A 20503-nucleotide genomic window follows, 5' to 3' on the forward strand; every position below is an offset into this window, starting at 1 on the left:
AGAGAGAGGGATAGACAGGGACAGACAGGAACAGAGAGATGAGAAGCATCAATCATTAGTTTTTCATTGTGCATTGCAACACCTTAGTTGTTCATTGATTGCTTTCTCATATGTGCTTTGACCACGGACCTTCAGCAGACCGAGTAACCCCTTGCTCGAGCCAGCAACCTTGGGTCCAAGCTGGTGAGCTTTTGCTCAAACCAGATGAGCCTGCGCTCAAGCTGGTGACCTTGGGGTCTCGAACCTGGGTCCTTAGGATCCCAGTCCAACGCTCTAACCACTGCGCCACCGCCTGGTCAGGCCCAGGTGGAAGTTTTATTGCTTTAAAAAAAATTACAGCCCTGGCCAGTTGGCTCAGTGGTAGAGCGTTGGCCTGGCGTGCAGAAGTCCCGGGTTCGATTCCCAGCCAGGGCACACAGGAGAAGCGCCCATTTGCTTCTCCACCCCTCCCCCTCTCCTTCCTCTCTGTCTCTCTCTTCCCCTCCCGCAGCCAAGGCTCCACTGGAGCAAAGATGGCCCGGGCGCTGGGGATGGCTCCTCTGCCCCAAGCGCTAGAGTGGCTCTGGTTGCAACAGAGCGACGCCCCGGAGGAGCAGAGCATCGCCCCCTGGTGGGCACAGCGTCACCCCCGGGTGGGCGTGCCGGGTGGATCCGCATGCGGGAGTCTGTCTGACTGTCTCTTCCCGTTTCCGGCTTCAGAAAAATACAGAAAAAAAAAATTAAATCTGCCTGACGTGTAGTGGCACAGTGGATAAAGTGTTGACTTAGAATGCTGAGGTTGCCAGTTTGAAATGCTGGGCTTGCCTGGTCAAGGCACATATGGGAATTGATACTTCCTGCTCTTCCCCCTTCTCTCTCTTTCCCCCCTAAAATAAAATCTTAAAAAAAAATTGCATCTTTATTGAATAATTCACCCTTTTAAATTCACATACAACACCATTTAGTCAAAGTGTAATATTCAGTGGTGTATTACTACCATTTGAGCCATGGCTGTGGGAGGAGAGGGTTAGGGAGGGGAGAGGGAGAGGGAGAGGGAGAGGGACGGGTGGGGGAGGGGGAGGGAGAGGGAGAAGGAGAAGGAAAAAGGGGGAGGGGTGGAGAAGCAGATGGTTACTTCTGTGTTCCCTGACTGGGAATTGAACCAGAGACATCCACACTCTGGACTGATGTTCTGCTGAGCCAACCGGCCAGGCCAGTTTTCATTTTCTTAATGACTAAATGTTGAACATCTTTTGTATTTCTTGGCTATTTGCATATCTTCTTTGGAGAAATGTCTGTTCAAGTCCATTTTCCATTTTAAAATTAATTTATCTTTTTATTGTTGAGCTTTAAGAGTTTTTTGTATATTTCACTTGCAGTCTCGTCAGAGATGTGATTTGCAAAAATCTCCATCTTTTTTTTTTGTATTTTTTTGTATTTTTGTATTTTTCTGAAGCTGGAAACGGGGAGAGACAGTCAGACAGACTCCTGCATGCGCCCGACCAGGATCCACCCGGCGCGCCCACCAGGGGCAATTCTCTGCCCACCAGGGGGCGATGCTCTGCCCCTCCGGGGCATTGCTCTGCTGCGACCAGAGCCTCTCTAGCGCCTGGGGCAGAGGCCAAGGAGCCATCCCCAGCGCCCAGGCCATCTGCTCCAATGGAGCCTTGGCTGCGGGAGGGGAAGAGAGAGACAGGAAGCGGGGGTGGAGAAGCAAATGGACGTTTCTATGTGCCCTGGCCGGGAATCGAACCCGGGTCCCCCGCACGCCAGGCCGACGCTCTACCGCTGAGCCAACCGGCCAGGGCCTCCTCCTATTCTTGAGGGTGTCTTTTGAAGCACAAAGGTTTTAATTTTGACAGTGTCCAATGTATCTTTGTTGTAAAGTAATTTTTGCTTTTGGTGTCATTCGAAGAAGCCATTGCCTAATCTAAATTCTTTTTTTCTTTAATTAAAAAATTTTTAAAAATTATTTATTCATTTGAGAGAGGAGAGGGAGAGACAGAGAGAGAGAAGGGGGGGGAGGAGCTGGAAGCATCAACTCCCATATGTGCCTTGACCAGGCAAGCCCAGGGTTTCGAACCGGTGACCTCAGCATTTCCAGGTTGACGCTTTATCCACTGCACCACCACAGGTCAGGCATAATCTAAATCAGGAGTCCCCAAACTACGGCCCACGGGCCGCATGCGGCCCCCTGAGGCCATTTATCCGGCCCCCACCGCACTTCCGGAAGGGGCACCTCTTTCATTGGTGGTCAGTGAGAGGAGCATAGTTCTCATTGAAATACTGGTCAGTTTGTTGATTTAAATTTACTTGCTCTTTATTTTAAATATTGTATTTGTTCCCGTTTTGTTTTTTTTACTTTAAAATATGTGCGATGTGCATAGGGATTTGTTCATAGTTTTTTTATAGTCCGGCCCTCCAGCGGTCTGAGGGACAGTGAACTGGCCCCCTGTGCAAAAAGTTTGGGGACCCCTGATCTAAATTCTTAAAGATATACTCTTGTGTTTTCTGCTAAGAGTTTTGTAGTTTTAGCTCTTACATTTAAGTCTTTGATTTTGAGTTAACTTTTGTATATGTTGAGAGGCTAGTGTGCAACTTTATTTTTTTGCTTATTGATATTTCATTGTCCCTGCGTGTTTGTCGAAAGACAATTCTTTCCCTATTGAAGGGTCTCGGCATCCTTGTAAAAAATCAGTTGACTGTAAATGTAAGGAGTTTGTCTCTGGACTTTCAATTCTATTACCCTAAATGTCTGTGTTTACCATTGTGCCAGTACCTCCTGACTTGGTTTCTGAGTCTTTTAGTAAGTTTTGAAATCTGGAAATGTGAATTCTCTAACTTTGTTCTTTTTCAAGACTGTTTTGGCTATTCTAGATCCCTTGAATTTCTGTATGAATTTCAGCATAAGCTTGTCAGTTTCTTCAGAAAAGCAAGCTAGGATGTTGATAGGGATTGCGTTGAATCTGGATTGAATTTGGGGAGTGCTGCACCATGAAGTTCTGATACATTTTTTAGTGATTTCTTAAGATTTTCTGTGTCATGTCATCTTGGTCAACAGTGTTACCAATCTGGATTCTTTGTATTCTTGTTGCCTGACTTCTGTGGATGGAAGAGCTTCTGGTACAGTGTTGAACAGAGGTGGTGGGAGCCCCTCGATAGCAAGTAGACCTGAGCTGTGGGTTTTGTAGATGGGCTTGATCAGGATGAGGACAGTTCCTTCTGTCTCTGCTTTGTTGAGCCTTTTATTCATGAAAGGGGTGTTGAATTTAACACCACTTTTCTGTGATTACTTAGACTATAATGTGGTTTTTGTCCTTTTTTTCCACTACTACTATGATGTGTTGTTGTAATTGATTTTTGGTTGTTAAATTAGCCTTGCGTTCCTTGGATAAGTCCCACTTTGTCATGAGGTATAATTAAAAAAAAAAAAAAGATGTTGTATGCCTAACCAGGCGGTGGCGCAGTGGATAGAGCGTCGGACTGTGATGCTGAGGACCCAGGTTTGAGACCCCGAGGTCGCCAGCTTGAGCACGGGCTCATCTGGTTTGAGCAAAAGCCCACCAGCTTGAACCCAAGGTCACTGGCTCCAGCAAGGGGTTACTCGGTCTGCTGAAGGCCTGTGGTCAAGGCACATGTGGGAAAGCAATCAATGAACAACTAAGGTGTTGCAACGCACAACAAAAAACTAATGATTGATGTTTCTCATCTCTCTCCGTTCCTGTCTGTCCCTGTCCCTCTCTCTGACTCACTGTCTCTGTAAAATATATAAATAAAAAAATAAAATAAAAAAATGATGTTGTATTTAGTTTGCTAGTATTCTGTTGAGGATTTTTGCATGTTTATATAAGACATGTTGATCTGTCGTTTTCTTCTCTTGTGATGATGTCTTTGGTTTTGGTATCATGGTAAGGCTGGTGTCAGAGAATGTGTTGGGAAGTGTTTCCTCTGCTTTTAGATTTTAGAAGAATTTCTGAAGAATGGTATTAATTCTTCCTTAGGTATTTGTTAGAATTTACTAGTGAAACAAACACTCTGGTCCTGGTTTCTGTGGGTAGTGTTTCGATGACTAATTCAGTCTCTGTACATGTTATATGTCTATTCAGATTTTCCTTTTCTCTTTCTGGGAACTTGTCCGTTCATCTCAGTTATCTAATTTGTTGCCGTACAGTTGTTCATAGTATTCTCTCATAATAATCCTTTTTGTTTTTGAAAGGTCAGCAGTAATGTCCTCTCCTTTATTTCTGATGTTAGTAATTTCAGTCCTTTCTCTTTTTCTCTTAGTCAGTCTAGCAAAAGATTTGTCAACTTAGTTCATTTTTTCAAAGGACCACCTTTTTTATTTATTTGTACTGTTTTTCTAAAGCTATATATTTTAAAGAACTAACTAGACCAGTGGCTTTTCAGTGATTCTCCTGAACTCCTGCTGTGGTTCCTTGGAATTTCATCTTCTCTGTTTCCCTCTGAGTGGCCGGGGGCAAGCGAGTGGGTGGGCCCTGCTTCTCCTGGGCTTCCCCAGAACAGCTCTGCCTCTGTCGGAGCTGCGTTTCCACGTAAAAATTATCTTTGAAATGTTGGTTTACTCCTGAAACATCCCCCTTCGCACCCATTAACTGAAACCCCACAGGAAACAAAACTGGGCTGCGTGTATTCACACTGGCACGTAAAACAATCTCGTCAGGAAGCATAGTCACCAAAAGACATGTTACTCTATACGTCGCACACGTACAGAATAATGAGATGTGTTGCCGAGAGACCCAGAGTCTTCAGTAAAGATATACACATTTGCAGGGACTATAAATGCTAAATTCAGCGTGGTGGGACGTAGACATAGAGAGGACTGGGACGAGGTGGAGTGTCGGGTTTGATGACAGGAGCTCACAGAGAGGTGTGTAGGGGTTCCGTATGCGTTAAGCTGCCTTGTAACCTGCCAGCTGGACCAGATCTGGGACGGCTCTCCCTACTTTCTGTCCCACAGTCTCCTTCCCTGAGCACTGCTCCCTCTGACCACAGCAGGAATGTTTCCCACTTCTCAGGACAATCCAGGGTGATCCCCCAAGGTTTGTGTCCTTAAGCACATCCACAAAGTCTCTTTGCTGTGTGAGGTGGCATGACACCAGGTCTGGGATTAGGATGTGACGTCCTCAAGGGACCATTATTCTGCTGACCTCACTACCTGAATGACAGAGCTGAACTCCTTTCTTTTTAAGAAGGATCCTATAGATCAGTAAGAAAAGGGTCAACAGCCCCTTAGGAAAACGGACAACAGGTCTGAACAGGGAGTTTACGAGAGAGGTTGTACGAATGAGCAGAAGTGTTTAAAAATTGTTCCCCTTCTCTGATCCTTGAGGACATGCACAACTGGGATTAAGACCACTTTCCTCCCATCACATTTAGCAACGATTCGGCGCCTGTGGCGTGGCTGCAGACGGGGTGCCTGCTGTTGCCCGTGTGTGCCAGCAGCTCTTACAGATGTGTTCTTTATGTCCCAGCAGGGACGTAGTCTTAGGAAGCTCATAGTTGTGGATAAGTGTTTGTCCCCAGAAATGTTTATTGCTGTTTTTACAGACACGAACAGTTTCAGCAAGTCAACATTGGTTATATGAGTCATGGTGCATCCATGTGGTAGGACAGTGTGAAGTGAGAGGTGACACTGTCTAGGGACATGGCCCAGGCAGTGATGAGTCAGCTAGCTCATTCTGTTCTTACAATTTCTAAAAAGTTAAGGAATTGAGAGGTAGTGATAGGTTTACAAGGAATTGCAGAGACATGTGTGGGAAAATCCTGTGTGCCCTTCTCATTATTATGTGTTTAAATTTGTGTGGGCTGCTCGTGTTTTCTTGTAGCTATCAAATGATACACGCAAGGTAAATGTGTTTAAGTACACAGGAATGATATGGGGCAATAGATGAGACATATTGCTAAGTAAGAAGGCAGGATTTCATTCTATTCTAACAGATGAAAAGTTCATCTTTATAGCAAATAGTCTGTGTCTGTCTTTATCTGTACAGCCCACCCCCAGCTTCTGCATCAGAGTGTTCCTGTGGGTCCTTCCATGGGGACCACGTCTGCAGCTGCTCTGACTGCCAGTGCCTTAGACAGGCTTGTCTGTGCCCTGTGGTGGCATCTGAAGGGGTGTGCCCTGCCAGCTGGCAGTGGTGCAATGCCCTCAGAGACCGCATTGTTTTCCTCTTCCTACCCGCCCTCCGTTGTGGGGCTTTATTTCTCCTGCCTGTTTATCACGGTGGCACTGTGGATGAGGAGCCCCAGGCCTCACGTCTGGGTTCTAGGCAGAAGAGGGGAAAGCCAAGGGCCAGTGGGTGTGAGCTACACTGTCTCTCTCTGGGAGGCAGGAAGGACTGGCATGCATTGCTGACTGGCCTGCACTGTCACATGCTTCCCCTGTCTGGCCATCCCCAGAGGGAAGGGATGGCTGCCACATGGTTTATATTGTTTCCATCTGTGTTCCAAATTTACTCCGATGAATGTAAGACTTTTATAATAAAACCAGTGAGTGTTTAAAAAAATAGAATTTATTTTTTTTTGTACTTTTGCATTCGTCTTCAGACAGAATGGCATCTGCTAGGAGTTTCTCAATGGGCATTTCATGGTCATTGTTTATTCCTCCCTGTGACATGCAGTCCAAGTGTAGAGGCTGCTGGGAGCTTCCCTGGTGCCAGGTGGTTGTGTGCTCCCAGCAGCCCTGTCCTTGTGGCCGGTGCCTGAGGCCTTGGGCTGACGCAGCTGGGGCTGCAGCCCTGGTGCTGAGGCCCGTTTGCAGGAGGGTTTAGTGCCCCCTGGTCTGTGGGTGTGGGCTTATATGGTGCCTTCCAACCTCCCAGTCGGGCTGGAGGGCGACCGTGGCAGCTGATGGAAAGTTCCTTCCCTCAAGCATGTGGGTTTCTGGGATCTAGTATGCTCCCGAGTCTGTGGTGGGCTGGGGATGCTGCAGAGAAGCTAATGTGCTCTCCCTCTCTTTTAAAACAGCATCCAGCACGTGTATGGTGCCCAGCACCCCCCTTTTGACCCTCTGCTACATGGCACGTAAGTGCAGCGTTCACTTCCCTTTTGGGTTGGTTCTGGCGGGCTGTGGAGACCCTCCAGCTCCCGGGAATTCTTGGGGGTTGGAATGGTCTTTCATGCAGCAAATGTGTCAAGCAGTGGCTGGTGTGAGGCACTGCTGGCCTTGTCAGGCTCCTCTCTGGCTGGGGGCAGATGTGGAGGCCACAGCCACAGCCGGCTGCCTGTGCCAGGGATGTGGAGCCAGCATGCCCAGCTGTGGGCCTGGCCAGGCTCAGCCATGAAGGGTGGTTTATCTCCCTGGACCACGACCGCCCCCTGACCAGCTGCCCCAGGCTTGCTCTGCCCCGTGTCTGGCTTCTTCTGCCCCTCTCACCTTCCCTGTGAGAGGAAGGTGTGGCCCTGTTGGACTGCCTCATCCCAGAAGTTACTGGACACACGGAGAGGCTGATATTGTCTATGGTTGTACTGGGGGGGTCTCCTATTCCCATCCATACTCCAAAGGGCTGTGCTCTGTGAGCGGTTCCTCCCTCCTCACCTCCAGCACACCTCAGCTGGTTGGCAGGGATGCTGGGATGAGAGAGCATGCAGGCAAGGTGTGGGGTGGGCCTACCTACCCCAAGTGCCGCACTTGCTCCCGCACTGACCGCTCTGTGGAGCAGAGACGCTGGGCGGCTCTCCCTCCCCTTGTGCTGAGACACCACAGCTCTGCCCAGTCTTTCCAGCTGCCTCTGAGCTGTGTGCACTTCCTTGCCCCCACCCCACTCCACTGAGGCTGACAGCTGTTCCTTTTCACCCTGGGGTTCCCTTCTGACAGCTGTGGGGAGAGGCTCAGGCTCCGAGGGTCAACTAAAGACTACCTTTGCTTTGCAGCTTGCTCAAGGCCATGCCCAAGGTACCCACCACGCCTGTGAAGGCAAAGGGAGTCAGCACTTTCCAGGAGTTTGAGAGCAACACCAGTGATGCCTGGGATGCCGGCGAGGATGACGACGAGCTCCTGGCCATGGCAGCCGAGAGCCTAAACACCGAGGTGGTCATGGAGACGGCCCACCGTGTCCTGCGCGACCACAGCCAGCGGCAGGAGCAGCACAAACAGCAGGAGCCTCCAGGGCTTGGGCAGAAGCCAAAGCCTGTGGCAGAGCCCCCTCCGGTGCCCAGTGGTGACCTCCGGCTGGTCAAGTCTGTCAGCGAGAGCCACACGACCTGCCCTGCAGGTGGGATGGGGACTTGAGAGCCGATGTGCCTTCCTGCTGAAGGAGAGTCCTTCCTCTGTGGACAATGACGAGAGTCTCCTTCTGTTCAGTGGATCTCTGCCCCCAGAGGCCCTTCAGTGGCTGTCCAGGTGGTCACAGGTCTTTCTAGACAGGAGAAACAGCCACACTTACCTCTGTCTCCTGACCGAGTGCCTGTCTCCTCCAAGTGCAGTGGCAGGGCATGTGGCTTTCAGGGCCTGTTGTCAGTGGCCACAGTGAGCACAGGGCTCGGGGCCTCCTCCTCCCAAGTACACGCTGGGTGCTCTAGGGTGGCGTTTCCAGTGGGGCCCAGGCCAGCTGTACTTTCAGGGGACCTGCCTCCTTTGTCAGCTTCTGGGATGCCACCTGGGACACTTCCACGTGGGCTCTGGGTCTGTGTGGGTGGGTGTCCAACTTCGGAATTGCTGCATTCAGATTATAAAGCCCCCAAGGGCAGAGCCTGTCTGTGTTTCACACCCTCGTGCCTGACACTCAGCGCTGTCCTCGAGGCTGAGCTCACCGCTCTGCCTTTTGTGTGTCGGGTGTCCAGGTGGGGCCACCGTTCCTTCAGGAGCATCGATGAGGGTCAGTGCTGTGCTCAGGGCTGGGCACCCAGTGGACAAGCTGAGTGGAAGGCCATGCCTTGTGGTTGTCCTGTCTGGCAAGGGGCCTGTCACAGAGTCAGCTGGGGCTGCTGGAGCGGCCGTTGCGGGTTAGGCCTCATGGTCGCGGCTGGGCGTCTGAGGTCGGGGTCAGCACGGTTGGACTCTGCAAAGGCCTCTTGGGCTGCAGGTGGCTGTCTCCTCATCAAGTCCTCGCATGGTGGAGAGCGGAGCAGAGAGGGCCACAGGCCGTCTCGTGGCTCTTCCGAGGGCACTGATCCCCCTGTTGCCCCTCATGACCTCATTCAATCCTAATCACTTCCCTCAGTCCCCTCTTCCTAACATCATCACACGAGAAGGTGGGACTTCACCGTGGGAGGTTTGGGGGGACACAGCATTCAGGCCAAGGCACGTGCTGTGTGGTTGGAGGATCCTGACCAGAGGAGGCTTGGGCTGCATCCAGCCAGGGGTGGCCTCCTCCCAGAAGAGCCCTGTGAGGGCACTCCAAGCAGCTTGTGCTGGGAGAAGGGCGGTGAGTTTGCCTTTCACCCCCACTTGCCTTGGCAGTGTCGGGCATCTCCCCTTTCTTTCCGGGCACTTGCATTAATAACAGTGACAGCTGGCACTTCTTTTTTTTTTTTTTTCCGAAGCTGGAAACGGGGAGGCAGTCAGACAGACTCCCACATGCGCCTGACCAGGATCTACCTGGCATGCCCACCAGGGGGTGATGCTCTGCCCATCTGGGGCGTTGCTCTGTTGCATCCAGAGCCACTCTAGCGCCTGAGGCAGAGGCCATAGAGCCATCCTCAGCACTCGGGCCAACTTTGCTCCAATGAAGCCTTGGCTGCGGGAGGGGAAGAGAGAGAGAGGAAGGAGAGAGGGAGGGGTGGAGAAGCAGATGGGTGCTTCTCCTGTGTGCCCTGGCCGGGAATCGAACCTGAGACTCCTGCATGCCAGGCTGACGCTCTACCACTGAGCCAACCGGCCAGGGCCCAGCTGGCACTTCTTGATCCTTCACTGTGTGGCAGGTACCCGAGCAGCCCTTGTAATTCATATGCTCATTAAACTTCGCAGCAGCCCTGGGCGACGGTTTGTAGGAGAGGTGCAGAGAGGTCACGTGGCTGCCCAGGCCACACGAGCTGCGAATGGGGTCCTGTGTGGGTGCCAACTGGTGGCAGTTAGACCCCCTCTCAGGGATCCTGGAGGTGGGACGTTGCTGTGTCTTCCATTCTTGGTAACAGGGTAACCTGGTTGCCCATCTTCCTGTTTCCTAGGGGATATTGCTCTTGCTCTGCCTCCCAGATTCCACCTGCTCCATCTTAGGTGGGGCTGGAAGTGTGCCCCGCTCAGGAGCGACTGGGTCCTTGTGTGCCTTAGCAGGATTACCTGGGTAGTCTCTGTGATCGCAAATCAGTGAAACCCAACACACTCGGTCCTGCCACACAGTGTGGCCTGTGCTTCCTGCTGGACACCTGCCGTGGAACCCTGGCCTGTGGTTGAATAGTGGACTCTAAGGAGGGACAAGAGCCCTGAGGACCACAGCTGGGCTTGCCCTCTCCCCTTGGTGGGGGGGCCAGGGCGAATGGGAAGGGAGCCGAGGTGCTTTCTCCTGTATGCAGGCTTTTCTGGAAGCATATCTGGGCCAGACTCTGCCCAGAGGCGTGGATGCCCGCTCCTGGTGCCAGAGGGCTCCTGTGTTCTGGTGTAATTAGCTCGCTCTGGGGTGCAGGAGCTGGTAGGAGTGGTCTCCTTCCTGGCCTGGCAGCAGCTCCCCCTTTCCGACGGCAGTGCGTTTTCTCTGTGGGGTTTGTTCCTTATCCTGTTTCTAGAAGTTTCTTTCATTCCCCTTTAAACTTCAATTTGAAGATGAGGTAACTCAGTGGGGATCAGCCCTGGGGGTTTAGAGCCTCAGTGTCTTGTGCTGTGGGTTCCTGTTGGTCCTGTTGGCTCTTTGCTGAGTGACCAGTGGGCCTTTGGCTCTTCCCTTTGGCTATCCCTGGTCCTGGGCTACTGATGTAACACGCTGCCTTATGTCACCCCTCTGAGTCCTTGTGTACCCTCATGGGCACAGCCCTTCGACCTGTCTTGGGGAGCTCTAGATGAGGGCTGGGCTAGCTTGCACTTGGCGTCTCCCTCTTCACCTATAGTGCCTTTGGCTCTTCTTGTTTCCTAATGGGGCTCAGGATAGTCTGGGAGGTTCAGTCAGATGGTGGGGTCCTATGCGCTCACAGCATCTTGGTTACTGGTGCACCCTAGCCTTTGCCTGCTTCCTCTGTGCCTTCTTATGCCCTACCCTGATCTCTGGTGACTGGGGGCTTTCCTCCATGCTCAGGCTGGGCCGCTCCTGCAGGCACCCTTTTTCCAGCCCTACACTACAGATCCTCAGGTCGTGTCACCTGGGTAGGCCTGATGGGGAGCAAACTGGGTGCTGTTGAGCCTTCAGGTGGATGGGAGTTTTCTGGTTGTCACTGTCTTACTTTTACATGAGGACGTCTATTTTACTGATGAACACTACACCAGGGGACTGAAGGGGTAGACTCCATAGGCGTTAGCGCTCTAGCAACCAGGGTCCCACTGTCCAGTGCTGGGGGGAGGGGGCGTGGCCTTCTTAGTGCAGGGCATGGCTGTCGGCAAGGAGGCCGCCCTCACCTCTGTTCTCTCTCCCTCCACAGAAAGTGCCGACAGCGCTGTCCCTCTGCAGAGGTCCCAGTCCCTTCCACACTCGGCAACCATCGTGCTGGGTGGGACGTCTGACCCCAGTACCCTCAGCAGCTCAGCGTTAAGTGAAAGAGAGGCCTCCCGGCTTGACAAGTTCAAGCAGCTCCTTGCTGGCCCCAACACAGACCTGGGTAAGTGCACGGAGTGGAGGGCTGAGCTGTTGTATTTTTTCCAAAGGAGGTCCAGCTCTTGGAGGACCTGGTTTGTTGCCATGTGATATACTTTCTCCTCTGTGTAGTTTACCTGTTAAGACGCAATTTGTTAATCTGCTTCCAGTGCAGTTTGGTTGAGTACTTCACTCCCACATGCACCTCGACCAGGGTCTTCCCGGCAGCCCCCATCTGGGGCTGATGCTCCAACGTACCGAGCTATCCTCAGTGCTGGGCCAACGCTAGAACCAATCAAGCCACTGGCTGTGGGCAGGGAAGAAGGAGAGAAGGGGAAGAGGGAAGAGGAGAGAAGCAGATGGTCGCTTCTTGTGTGTGCCCTGACCAGGAATTGAATCCAGGACGTCTACACATTGGGCCGATGCTCTGTCCACTGAGCCACTGGCTAGGGCTTTCTTTTCTTTTTTTTTTTTCCTGCAGTGAGAAGAGGGGAGGCAGTCAGACAGACTCCTGCGTGCGCCTGACCGGGATCCACCCGGCATGCCCATTAGGGGGCAATGTTCTGCCCATCTGGGATGATGCTCTGTTGCTCTGCTGTAACCAGAGCCATTTTAGCACCTGAGGCAGAGGCTATGGAGCCATCCTCAGCGCCCGGGCCCACTTTGCTCCAATGAAGCCTTGGCTGTAGGGGGGGGAAGAGAGAGATAGAAAGGAGATAAGGAGGGGTGGAGAAGCAGATGGGCGCTTCTCCTGTATGCCCTGGCTGGGAATCGAACCCGGGACTTCCACGTGCAGGGCTCATGCTCTACCACTGAGCTAACCGGCCAGGGCCTCTTTTTTTTTTTTTTTTTTTTTTTTAAAAGCCCCAGTTGCCTTCTTGGTGTTTTGGAGCTGCCCCTGGTTAGCTCTGCGAGGCTGGGCAATGGACGTCTTGCTGTTCATAGTGTTCTGGAGTACAGCACTAGTGACTAATGTCACCTTGCTGCTGGGTCTGCCAGTCAGGGTAGAGTGTGACAGGCTGTGTGCACTGCAGGGAGCCAGGGCCGGCAGGGGCAGCATGGTCACGGGGTGATTCTGTGGGTCATGCTACCCAGTGGGTGCTCTGAGGTGCACACTCGCTGTCCTCTGCTGGAATGGCCCTTGAATGTTCATTCTTACACTGTGCATCTCCCCTTTGCAGGGTGCCTCTCTGTGTCGGGCACTTTGCTGATGCTGGAGCTCTCAGGATGGTCACCAGGTCCCACCTTGTTGGGGGGCAGGTGCCAGAGTGGAGCTCTGAGGGCTGGTTGCCCTGAGGCTGACAGTGCCCTGCTCAGCCAGCAGGTGGCGTGGGAGGCCCGTGGACAGGGCACAGAGCTGCTCCCAGTGGCTCAGCGCCAGGGCTGAGGCGGAGGCCAAGGCAGCACCTGGGCCCATAGGTCTCGTGGCTTGTGAGATACCTCTACCCTTCTCATGTGGGTTTCCCTTTTACTCTTACTTGTTTTTGCATATGTGCATGTTGATAGTTACTTTCCACTGAGGGGTACGGTGAGACCGTCCCTCTTCCTTCTCCACCCTCCCCCCCCCCCCCAAGCTCAGTCCCAGGCGTCATTGTCCGGAGGTGGCCACACATGTGCTGCAGTAAACTTGAATGTTGACGTAATTTCACACTTAAGACAATTGCATGGGTAGTGCTCTTTACCCAACGTCACATGCTTGCTCCTTGTGCTGTGTGTGCATGTGTCCCCTGAACTATTGGAGTCAGAGCTTGTCCCTCACTCCTGAGAGCCTCACTGTGTTTCCTCAGAACAAGACGTTCCCTCAGAATAGTCCCAGGGATGTCAGAGCCAGGACGCGCAGCGCTGATGCGGCTGTTCTCTGACCCTCCAGTCTATCTTCCCCATCGTGACTTTGACTTCTTCTTCCTAGTCCAGAATCCTGGTGGTCACGTGACGTGTCGGCAGGTCTCCTCTCTGTGAACCTGGAATGGTACCTCAGCCTGTGTTGTGTTCTTCCTCTGACATTTTGAAGTGCACAAGTGCCTCAGGGTGGTCTGTCTTGTGTTTCTCGTGGGACGGTGTGGTGGGCACTTGTGTTCCGGGTCTTCGTAGCAGGAGGCGCTGGTGCTGGTCTGCCCACTCTGATCATGTGGTTGAGGTGCTGTCTGCCCGTTCTTCCAGTGACAGGCTCCTCTTTCTCCTTTGTGACTCAGAAGTAATTGTAGAGACACTTTGGGGTCGGCGCCTTTCCACAATACTTTTTCTTTTTTGCACAGGAATGGTAGCACTGTTTTACGCCTCACGTTTTATAGTGTGTTTCCCGCAATGTCCTGGAGGTTGCGGCGGCCTGCCGTGCTCTGTGCGGGCCAGTCCGCGGGCCCGTCCTTACTGCTCCTGCGGCTGCGCACTCGAGGTGCTCGGACTACCTCTTGTTACAGACGACTGGTAACTGTTCTTCACATGTGTGGTCATTACCCTGTGCTGGCGACGTCCTCAGCATCCCTAGTGTGGTAGGGGAGAGGGACAGCACGGGGAACTGGGTGGACATGTCACCACAGCTAGGAAGGAAAGGTGGCCCTTGCGCAAGAGACGCAGTGCTGTGGCTTGAGCTGTGTGGCAGCCCCTTGCTTTCCCAGCCCGCTGGCACACCTCTGCCTTGGAGGTGGGGAGGTGGGGTGGGTGGAGGGTGCTGGCGAGTTGCAGTGTGGCAGCGGGAGAGGAGGTTCTGGGGACGGGCTGCTTGCTCACCATGACCTTGACCTTGAGCTGGCCTGGTGACATCCATGCCCAGTGCCCTTGTTTATCTGTAGGCATAATAGGCAAAATGATAAAAAGTACCAGATGCATAGGTAACACACACTAGGTGCTCAGAGGGCGCCCAGCTCACAGGAAACGCTCTGGAAAGTGACTCATTGTTTTCTTATGTCATTTCAATTGGCCTGTTTATCCCCAACTTGATTTCAGAATGTGGATGTACACAGTGGTGGGATTCAGCTGGTTCATACCGGTTCAGTAGAACCAATACCTAATTTTTGTTGAGTTTGGTGAACCGGTTGTTAAAATGGCACTTGTAATCAGGGTTCTCTCTAAGGTGGGTGCCTGGGCAGCCGCCCAATGTGGAAATCACAAATTTACATTCTTTACTCTATTTTAATCTTCATTTGTTCAACAGCATATTCTAAGCTCCCATAGTAATGTTCATTCTGCTCATAGGTAAAAAAAACTGTAAGTGAGGACTCCAATCAAGAAGTGGTACAGTGTCCCCTTATCTGTGGTGTCACTTCCCATGGTTTGAGTCACCTGTGGTCAGTTGTAGTTCAAAAATATGTGGAAAATGCCAGAAATAAGTCATAAGTTTTAAATTGCATGCTGCTCTGAGTAGTGTGAGGAAGTCCGTCCCTGTCCTGCTCTGTCCCTGTGAGGAAGTCCCCCCCTGTCCTGCTCTGTCCCTGTGAGGAAGTCCGTCCCTGTCCTGCTCTGTCCCTGTGAGGAAGTCCGTCCCTGTCCTGCTCTGAGTAGTGTGAGGAAGTCCCCCCCTGTCCTGCTCTGTCCCTGTGAGGAAGTCCGTCCCTGTCCTGCTCTGTCCCTGTGAGGAAGTCCCCCCCTGTCCTGCTCTGAGTAGTGTGAGGAAGTCCCCCCCTGTCCTGCTCTGTCCCTGTGAGGAAGTCCCCCCCTGTCCTGCTCTGTCCCTGTGAGGAAGTCCCCCCCTGTCCTGCTCTGTCCCTGTGAGGAAGTCCCCCCCTGTCCTGCTCTGTCCCTGTGAGGAAGTCCCCCCCTGTCCTGCTCTGTCCCTGTGAGGAAGTCCCCCCCTGTCCTGCTCTGTCCCTGTGAGGAAGTCCCCCCCTGTCCTGCTCTGTCCCTGTGAGGAAGTCCCCCCCTGTCCTGCTCTGTCCCTGTGAGGAAGTCCCCCCCTGTCCTGCTCTGTCCCTATGAGGAAGTCCGTCCCTGTCCTGCTCTGTCCCTGTGAGGAAGTCCGTCCTGTCCTGCTCTGTCCCTGTGAGGAAGTCCCCCCCTGTCCTGCTCTGTCCCTGTGAGGAAGTCCATCCTGTCCTGCTCTGTCCCTGTGAGGAAGTCCCCCCCTGTCCTGCTCTGTCCCTGTGAGGAAGTCCCCCCCTGTCCTGCTCTGTCCCTGTGAGGAAGTCCATCCTGTCCTGCTCTGTCCCTGTGAGGAAGTCCCCCCCTGTCCTGCTCTGTCCCTGTGAGGAAGTCCGTCCTGTCCTGCTCTGTCCCTGTGAGGAAGTCTGTCCCTGTCCTGCTCTGTCCCTGTGAGGAAGTCCCCCCCTGTCCTGCTCTGTCCCTGTGAGGAAGTCCATCCTGTCCTGCTCTGTCCCTGTGAGGAAGTCCCCCCTTGTCCTGCTCTGTCCCTGTGAGGAAGTCCGTCCTGTCCTGCTCTGTCCCTGTGAGGAAGTCCGTCCCTGTCCTGCTCTGTCCCTGGGCAGATGTGAGCCACCCCTTCATGTTGGCCCTGCCCTGGTGACTCAGTGCCGTCTTGGTCATTGGGTCAGCTGTCCTGGGATCTCAGGGTTTGTGTTCAGGACACCCTGATTTTACTAAACAATGGCCCCACAGTGCAAGAGCAGTGACATTGGCATTCAGATGTGTACAAAACAGTGTACACGGGGGTCGGTACTACCTGTGGTTTCAGACATGCACTGGGGGTCTTGGAACATGTGTGCCTTGTGGATAAAGGGGAGCTACTGTATGTCACAATTATTGCACAGCTGCTACTATTTTGGGTTCTTACTCTGTGCTGGGCAGTGCCACATACCCATATATTTGTATATACATACATGCACACTCTCACACAGCCCCCAAATCCAGCCTGCCAGCTGCTTGCTCCAGGCAGCAGCCTGAGCCTGTGGAGGCGGAGGGGATGAACCTCAGTCCAGTGGTTGTGCGCCCTCCAGCCTTGCAGTGAGGGCGGAGCGGGTTGTGAGCTGGTCACTCGCCCTTGGGCTTTGCTCACAGGCCCCCCACCCCCCACCCCATCACACTCATTCCTGGATAGATGGCAGGCATTCTCCACATTCTTCAGAGGACTTGAGGAAGCAGGGACGTTTTCTCCCCTTGGGGCATTGTGGGAAAACCTGGAGGAGAGGGCTTGCCTGGGGCCTTTTGCTCTCACATATCCAGGGCCCTGGCCAGCAGCGCCCAGCGTTACCCTCTGGTGGCCAGGAACCAGCGTACAGCCATAGTTGCAGTGTAGCAGGACTAAGGGGGTCTCAGGAGGGAGTAACACTTGAGGGGCCAGCCAACTCAGTCTTTCCCTCGATTCTCATTGGGGAAGGATTTCAGAAGGATAGTACGCCCCGAGTGCAGAGACCCCAGGGGAGAGGAAACACAAGGTCACTTAGTCTCAGTGGCTTACACAGTTCCTCTGTGTCAGTGCCCCACCGTGCTGAGGGAGTGGTGCTGGCCCTGGGGAGGCAGTGCCTTTCCCCAGCCCCCCACCTTGCCGCTCTGCACGCCTCTTCCCTCTCCTGCCCCTCCTGCGCCTCCCCTTCCCTCCTTCCCTCCTTTTCTCCCCCCCCGCTCTGCTCTTCCTTCCCCTGCTGCCCCCTTTTCTCCACCCACCTCCTCCTCTTGGGTCAGTACTTCCTGCCTCCCCAGTTGCTGTGTTTTGACCCACTGGCTTAGTTGCTGTTTGTATCCAGTTTCTAATCAGAGGTGTGGACAGTTTTGGTTCTTTAGTCACTGGTGCCAGTTCAGCTGCAGATGAGCTTCCTTAGATCGGCTCTGAGGACTGTGCCGATGCCAGCCGTGCCTCTGGAAAGCTGTCAGAGTGGAGGAGAAGGGCAGGAGTGGAGGCCCACTGGGTCTGTCGGGAGGCTGGGCAGGGTGCCTCTGGGCCTGCTTTTTATTTATTATTTTTAAATTTTTAAAATTCATTTTAGAGAGGAGAGAGAGTGAGGGAGAGAAAGAGAGAAGGGGGGAGGAACAGGAAGCATCAACTCCCATATGTGCCTTGACCAGGCAAGTGCAGGGTTTCAAACTGGTGACCTCAGCGTTCCAGGTTGACGCTTTATCCACTGTGCCACCACAGGTCAGGCTGGGGCCTGCTTTTATCTCAGCTCTGTGGTGTGAGGAAAAGTCCTTTTAGTGAAGCAAAGAGGGCTAATGAATGTGTGAGACAGCCTGACTTCTGTGGTCCTGCCAGCAGCTCAGCCAGAGCCCGCGCCGTGCGCGTGGCCGGGTGGCTGCTGCCCTCCGGTGCTGAGTGGGGCTCGGCACGTCGAGCGGGCATGCTCTGTGGAGTGGGCCAGTACATACATCCCCGTGTGGAGGTGCTGGGGCAGGCAGTGCTTGCATGGCACCTTACTCATGGCCTCTGCCTCTCAGTTTCCTGGTGTGAATTGGCGCAGAGCTGGCAGTGGCTCCTGCTGTGCTCATGGGACCGTCATAGACCTGATGGCGGTGGCCTGCCAGGCTGGCAGGATCAGCCCTGGTTCCTCTTGGGTCTCATCTCCTCCCTCCTCCCTCACTGTATGCTGTAGTTTCTAGAACACAGCGGCCTGCCTGTGCCCGGGGCCTCTGCCCTGCTGTCCCTCTGCCCTGGATTTCTGTATGACTCACTCCCCACAGCTCCCTGCTCTAATGTCACCTCGTTGTCAGGGTCTCCTGCCCGCCCTTCCTCCATCCTTACTCCCTGCGCAGCCTGCTTCACCGTACTTCCACCTGAGCACCTGCTCCATCTGCCTGCTTGTGCAGGGAAAGGTTCGCTTCTGCCCCGTCCTGCGGGCGGCAGGGCCTCTTCCTCCAGCACTGCTGAGTCCTCAGTGCCTGTGCAGTGAGCGGAAACCCTTCAGGTGTTTCTCCCCTTCCTTGAGGGTACACGTACCCCCTCTTGGTTTTATTTTGTTTCCTTAAAGACCATTATTCGGTGTAAATAGTAGCGGCTGATATCCAGACGGCAGCCCCGCTGCAGTGACACCCCTGTTAGCAGGGATAGCGTTTCACACTGTGGCTCTGAGTTTGCACTGTCCACTGTGTGTGGCCCCAGCGTCACTGCCACTCTGCCCTCCCCCAGGGCCGTGGCTCCGCGCATCCTCCCACTGAGGAGGGCGCTCTGTCGTTTCTCCTTTCTGCTTTCTTTTCTCACGGTGGCTTCAGTGATGTGGATGTTGGAGTGTCACTGGGATTTAGAGGATGGAAAAGGCAGTAAGAAAGCACACGTGGCAGCTGCACGGTGTCCCCATGCTGCGCTGACCACAGTCGGTTTCCTCGCCCCCTCCCCATCATTCCCTTGCAGCACCGTCTGTGGGGCTGTGGACACGTCCACTCCTCCACTCCCGCCAGCACTGCCTTGCCGCTGCCAGCATCCTTTCGTTGGGTGACACTTTCACTACTAGGTATGTGAGCTACATGTAGAGTCATGCAGCTTAAGAAAAAAAAACCCGTATGATTTGGTAGGAGTTAAGTACCATGTGTCCGTAAAGTCATGGTGCACTTTTGACCGGTCACAGGAAAGCAACAAAAGACGATAGAAATGTGAAATCTGCACCAAAAGGAAAAGTCTCCCAGTTTCATACCTATTCAATGCAGTTCGATGTGGGCTCCATTTGTTGCCCTACACACATCCAAACGATAGTGAAGTTCTTGCCACACACGGGTAAGGACGTCTGGTGTAACAGAGTGAGTAACGTCTGTGATTCTCTGTTTTTTTGTATTTTTCTGAAGCTGGAAATGGGGAGAGACAGTCAGACAGACTCCCGCATGCGCCCGACTGGGATCCACCCGGCACGCCCACCAGGGGCGATGCTCTGTCCCTCCGGGGCGTCGCTCTGCCGCGACCAGAGCCACTCTAGCGCCTGGGGCAGAGGCCAAGGAGCCATCCCCAGCGCCCGGGCCATCCTTGCTCCAATGGAGTCTTGGCTGCGGGAGGGGAAGAGAGAGACAGAGAGGAAGGAAGGGGGGGTGGAGAAGCAAATGGGCGCTTCTCCTTTGTGCCCTGGCCGGGAATCGAACCCGGTCCCCCGCATGCCAGGTCGACACTCTACCGCTGAGCCAACTGGCCAGGGCCATGTGATTCTCTGTTTTAAGTGATTAATATCGTTGATATGTTCAATGTACACATGTTGCTTCACATACCCCAAAAGTAAAAGTCTAAGGGTGTCAGATCCGGGGATCTTGGTGGCCATGGCTTGACAGAACCCATAGCTATCTACTGCTGGGGGAATGTTCTATCCAGAAACTCACGAACAATGGTGGCGTAGTGTGGAGGTACGCCATCCTATTGAAAGATGACACCTTCTGTAAATTGTGGCACTGCATACAATTCCAATATGTCAAGATAGGACTTGCTGTCACAGACTGCTCCGTGAAAAAAAATGGGCCTATCACCTTATCATGCATCAGGCCACACCACACGTTCACTTTAGGGGTGTTACATTCTTACTCAGCATAGTCATGAGGATGTTCAGTAGCCCATATTCGGACGTTATGGCGATGAACATGTCCACAGATATGGAAGGTCACCTCATCGCTAAACACAATCTTCTGCAAAAATCTTGCATTATTGTCGATCTCATGAAGCATGTAGCAAATGTGAATCGTGTGGGTCTATCCGCCGGTTTAATAGTGTACAACAGCCGTAATTTGTACCCCGTAAAACAGAGACGTTTCTTTAACACCTTATGAACTGTAGTCTTGCTTAGGTGTAATTTTCGAGCACACGCACGCACAATTTTTAGGGCTCCTTAGGTAGCTATCCCGTATAGCCTCTACAGCTTGTCACTGACTGATGGCCTACCAGAACAGGGTTTCTCCACCAAACTGCTGGTTCCCTTCAAGTGGTGGTGCTCCGTTATATTTTTACTTATTTATTTATTTTTAAATTTTTTTAAAAGACTTTATTTATTCATTTTAGA

At 53.0% G+C, this 20503-nt stretch overlaps 1 protein-coding gene across 1 annotated transcript in view; it reads left to right on the plus strand.

Moving 5' to 3' along the window:
- The window catches only part of TBC1D22A (TBC1 domain family member 22A), a 214955-nt gene that overhangs the window by 13886 nt on the left and 180566 nt on the right, over positions 1 to 20503 (plus strand). Inside the window, exons 2-4 of the mRNA XM_066358713.1 lie at positions 6967 to 7023; positions 7873 to 8213; positions 11506 to 11682. Coding sequence (XP_066214810.1) covers positions 6967 to 7023; positions 7873 to 8213; positions 11506 to 11682 — 575 coding nt within the window. The remainder of the gene's footprint in view (positions 1 to 6966; positions 7024 to 7872; positions 8214 to 11505; positions 11683 to 20503) is intronic.

Source organism: Saccopteryx leptura, chromosome 1, assembly GCF_036850995.1.
Source record: "Saccopteryx leptura isolate mSacLep1 chromosome 1, mSacLep1_pri_phased_curated, whole genome shotgun sequence".
In the NCBI taxonomy this organism is placed as follows: Eukaryota; Metazoa; Chordata; class Mammalia; order Chiroptera; family Emballonuridae; genus Saccopteryx; species Saccopteryx leptura.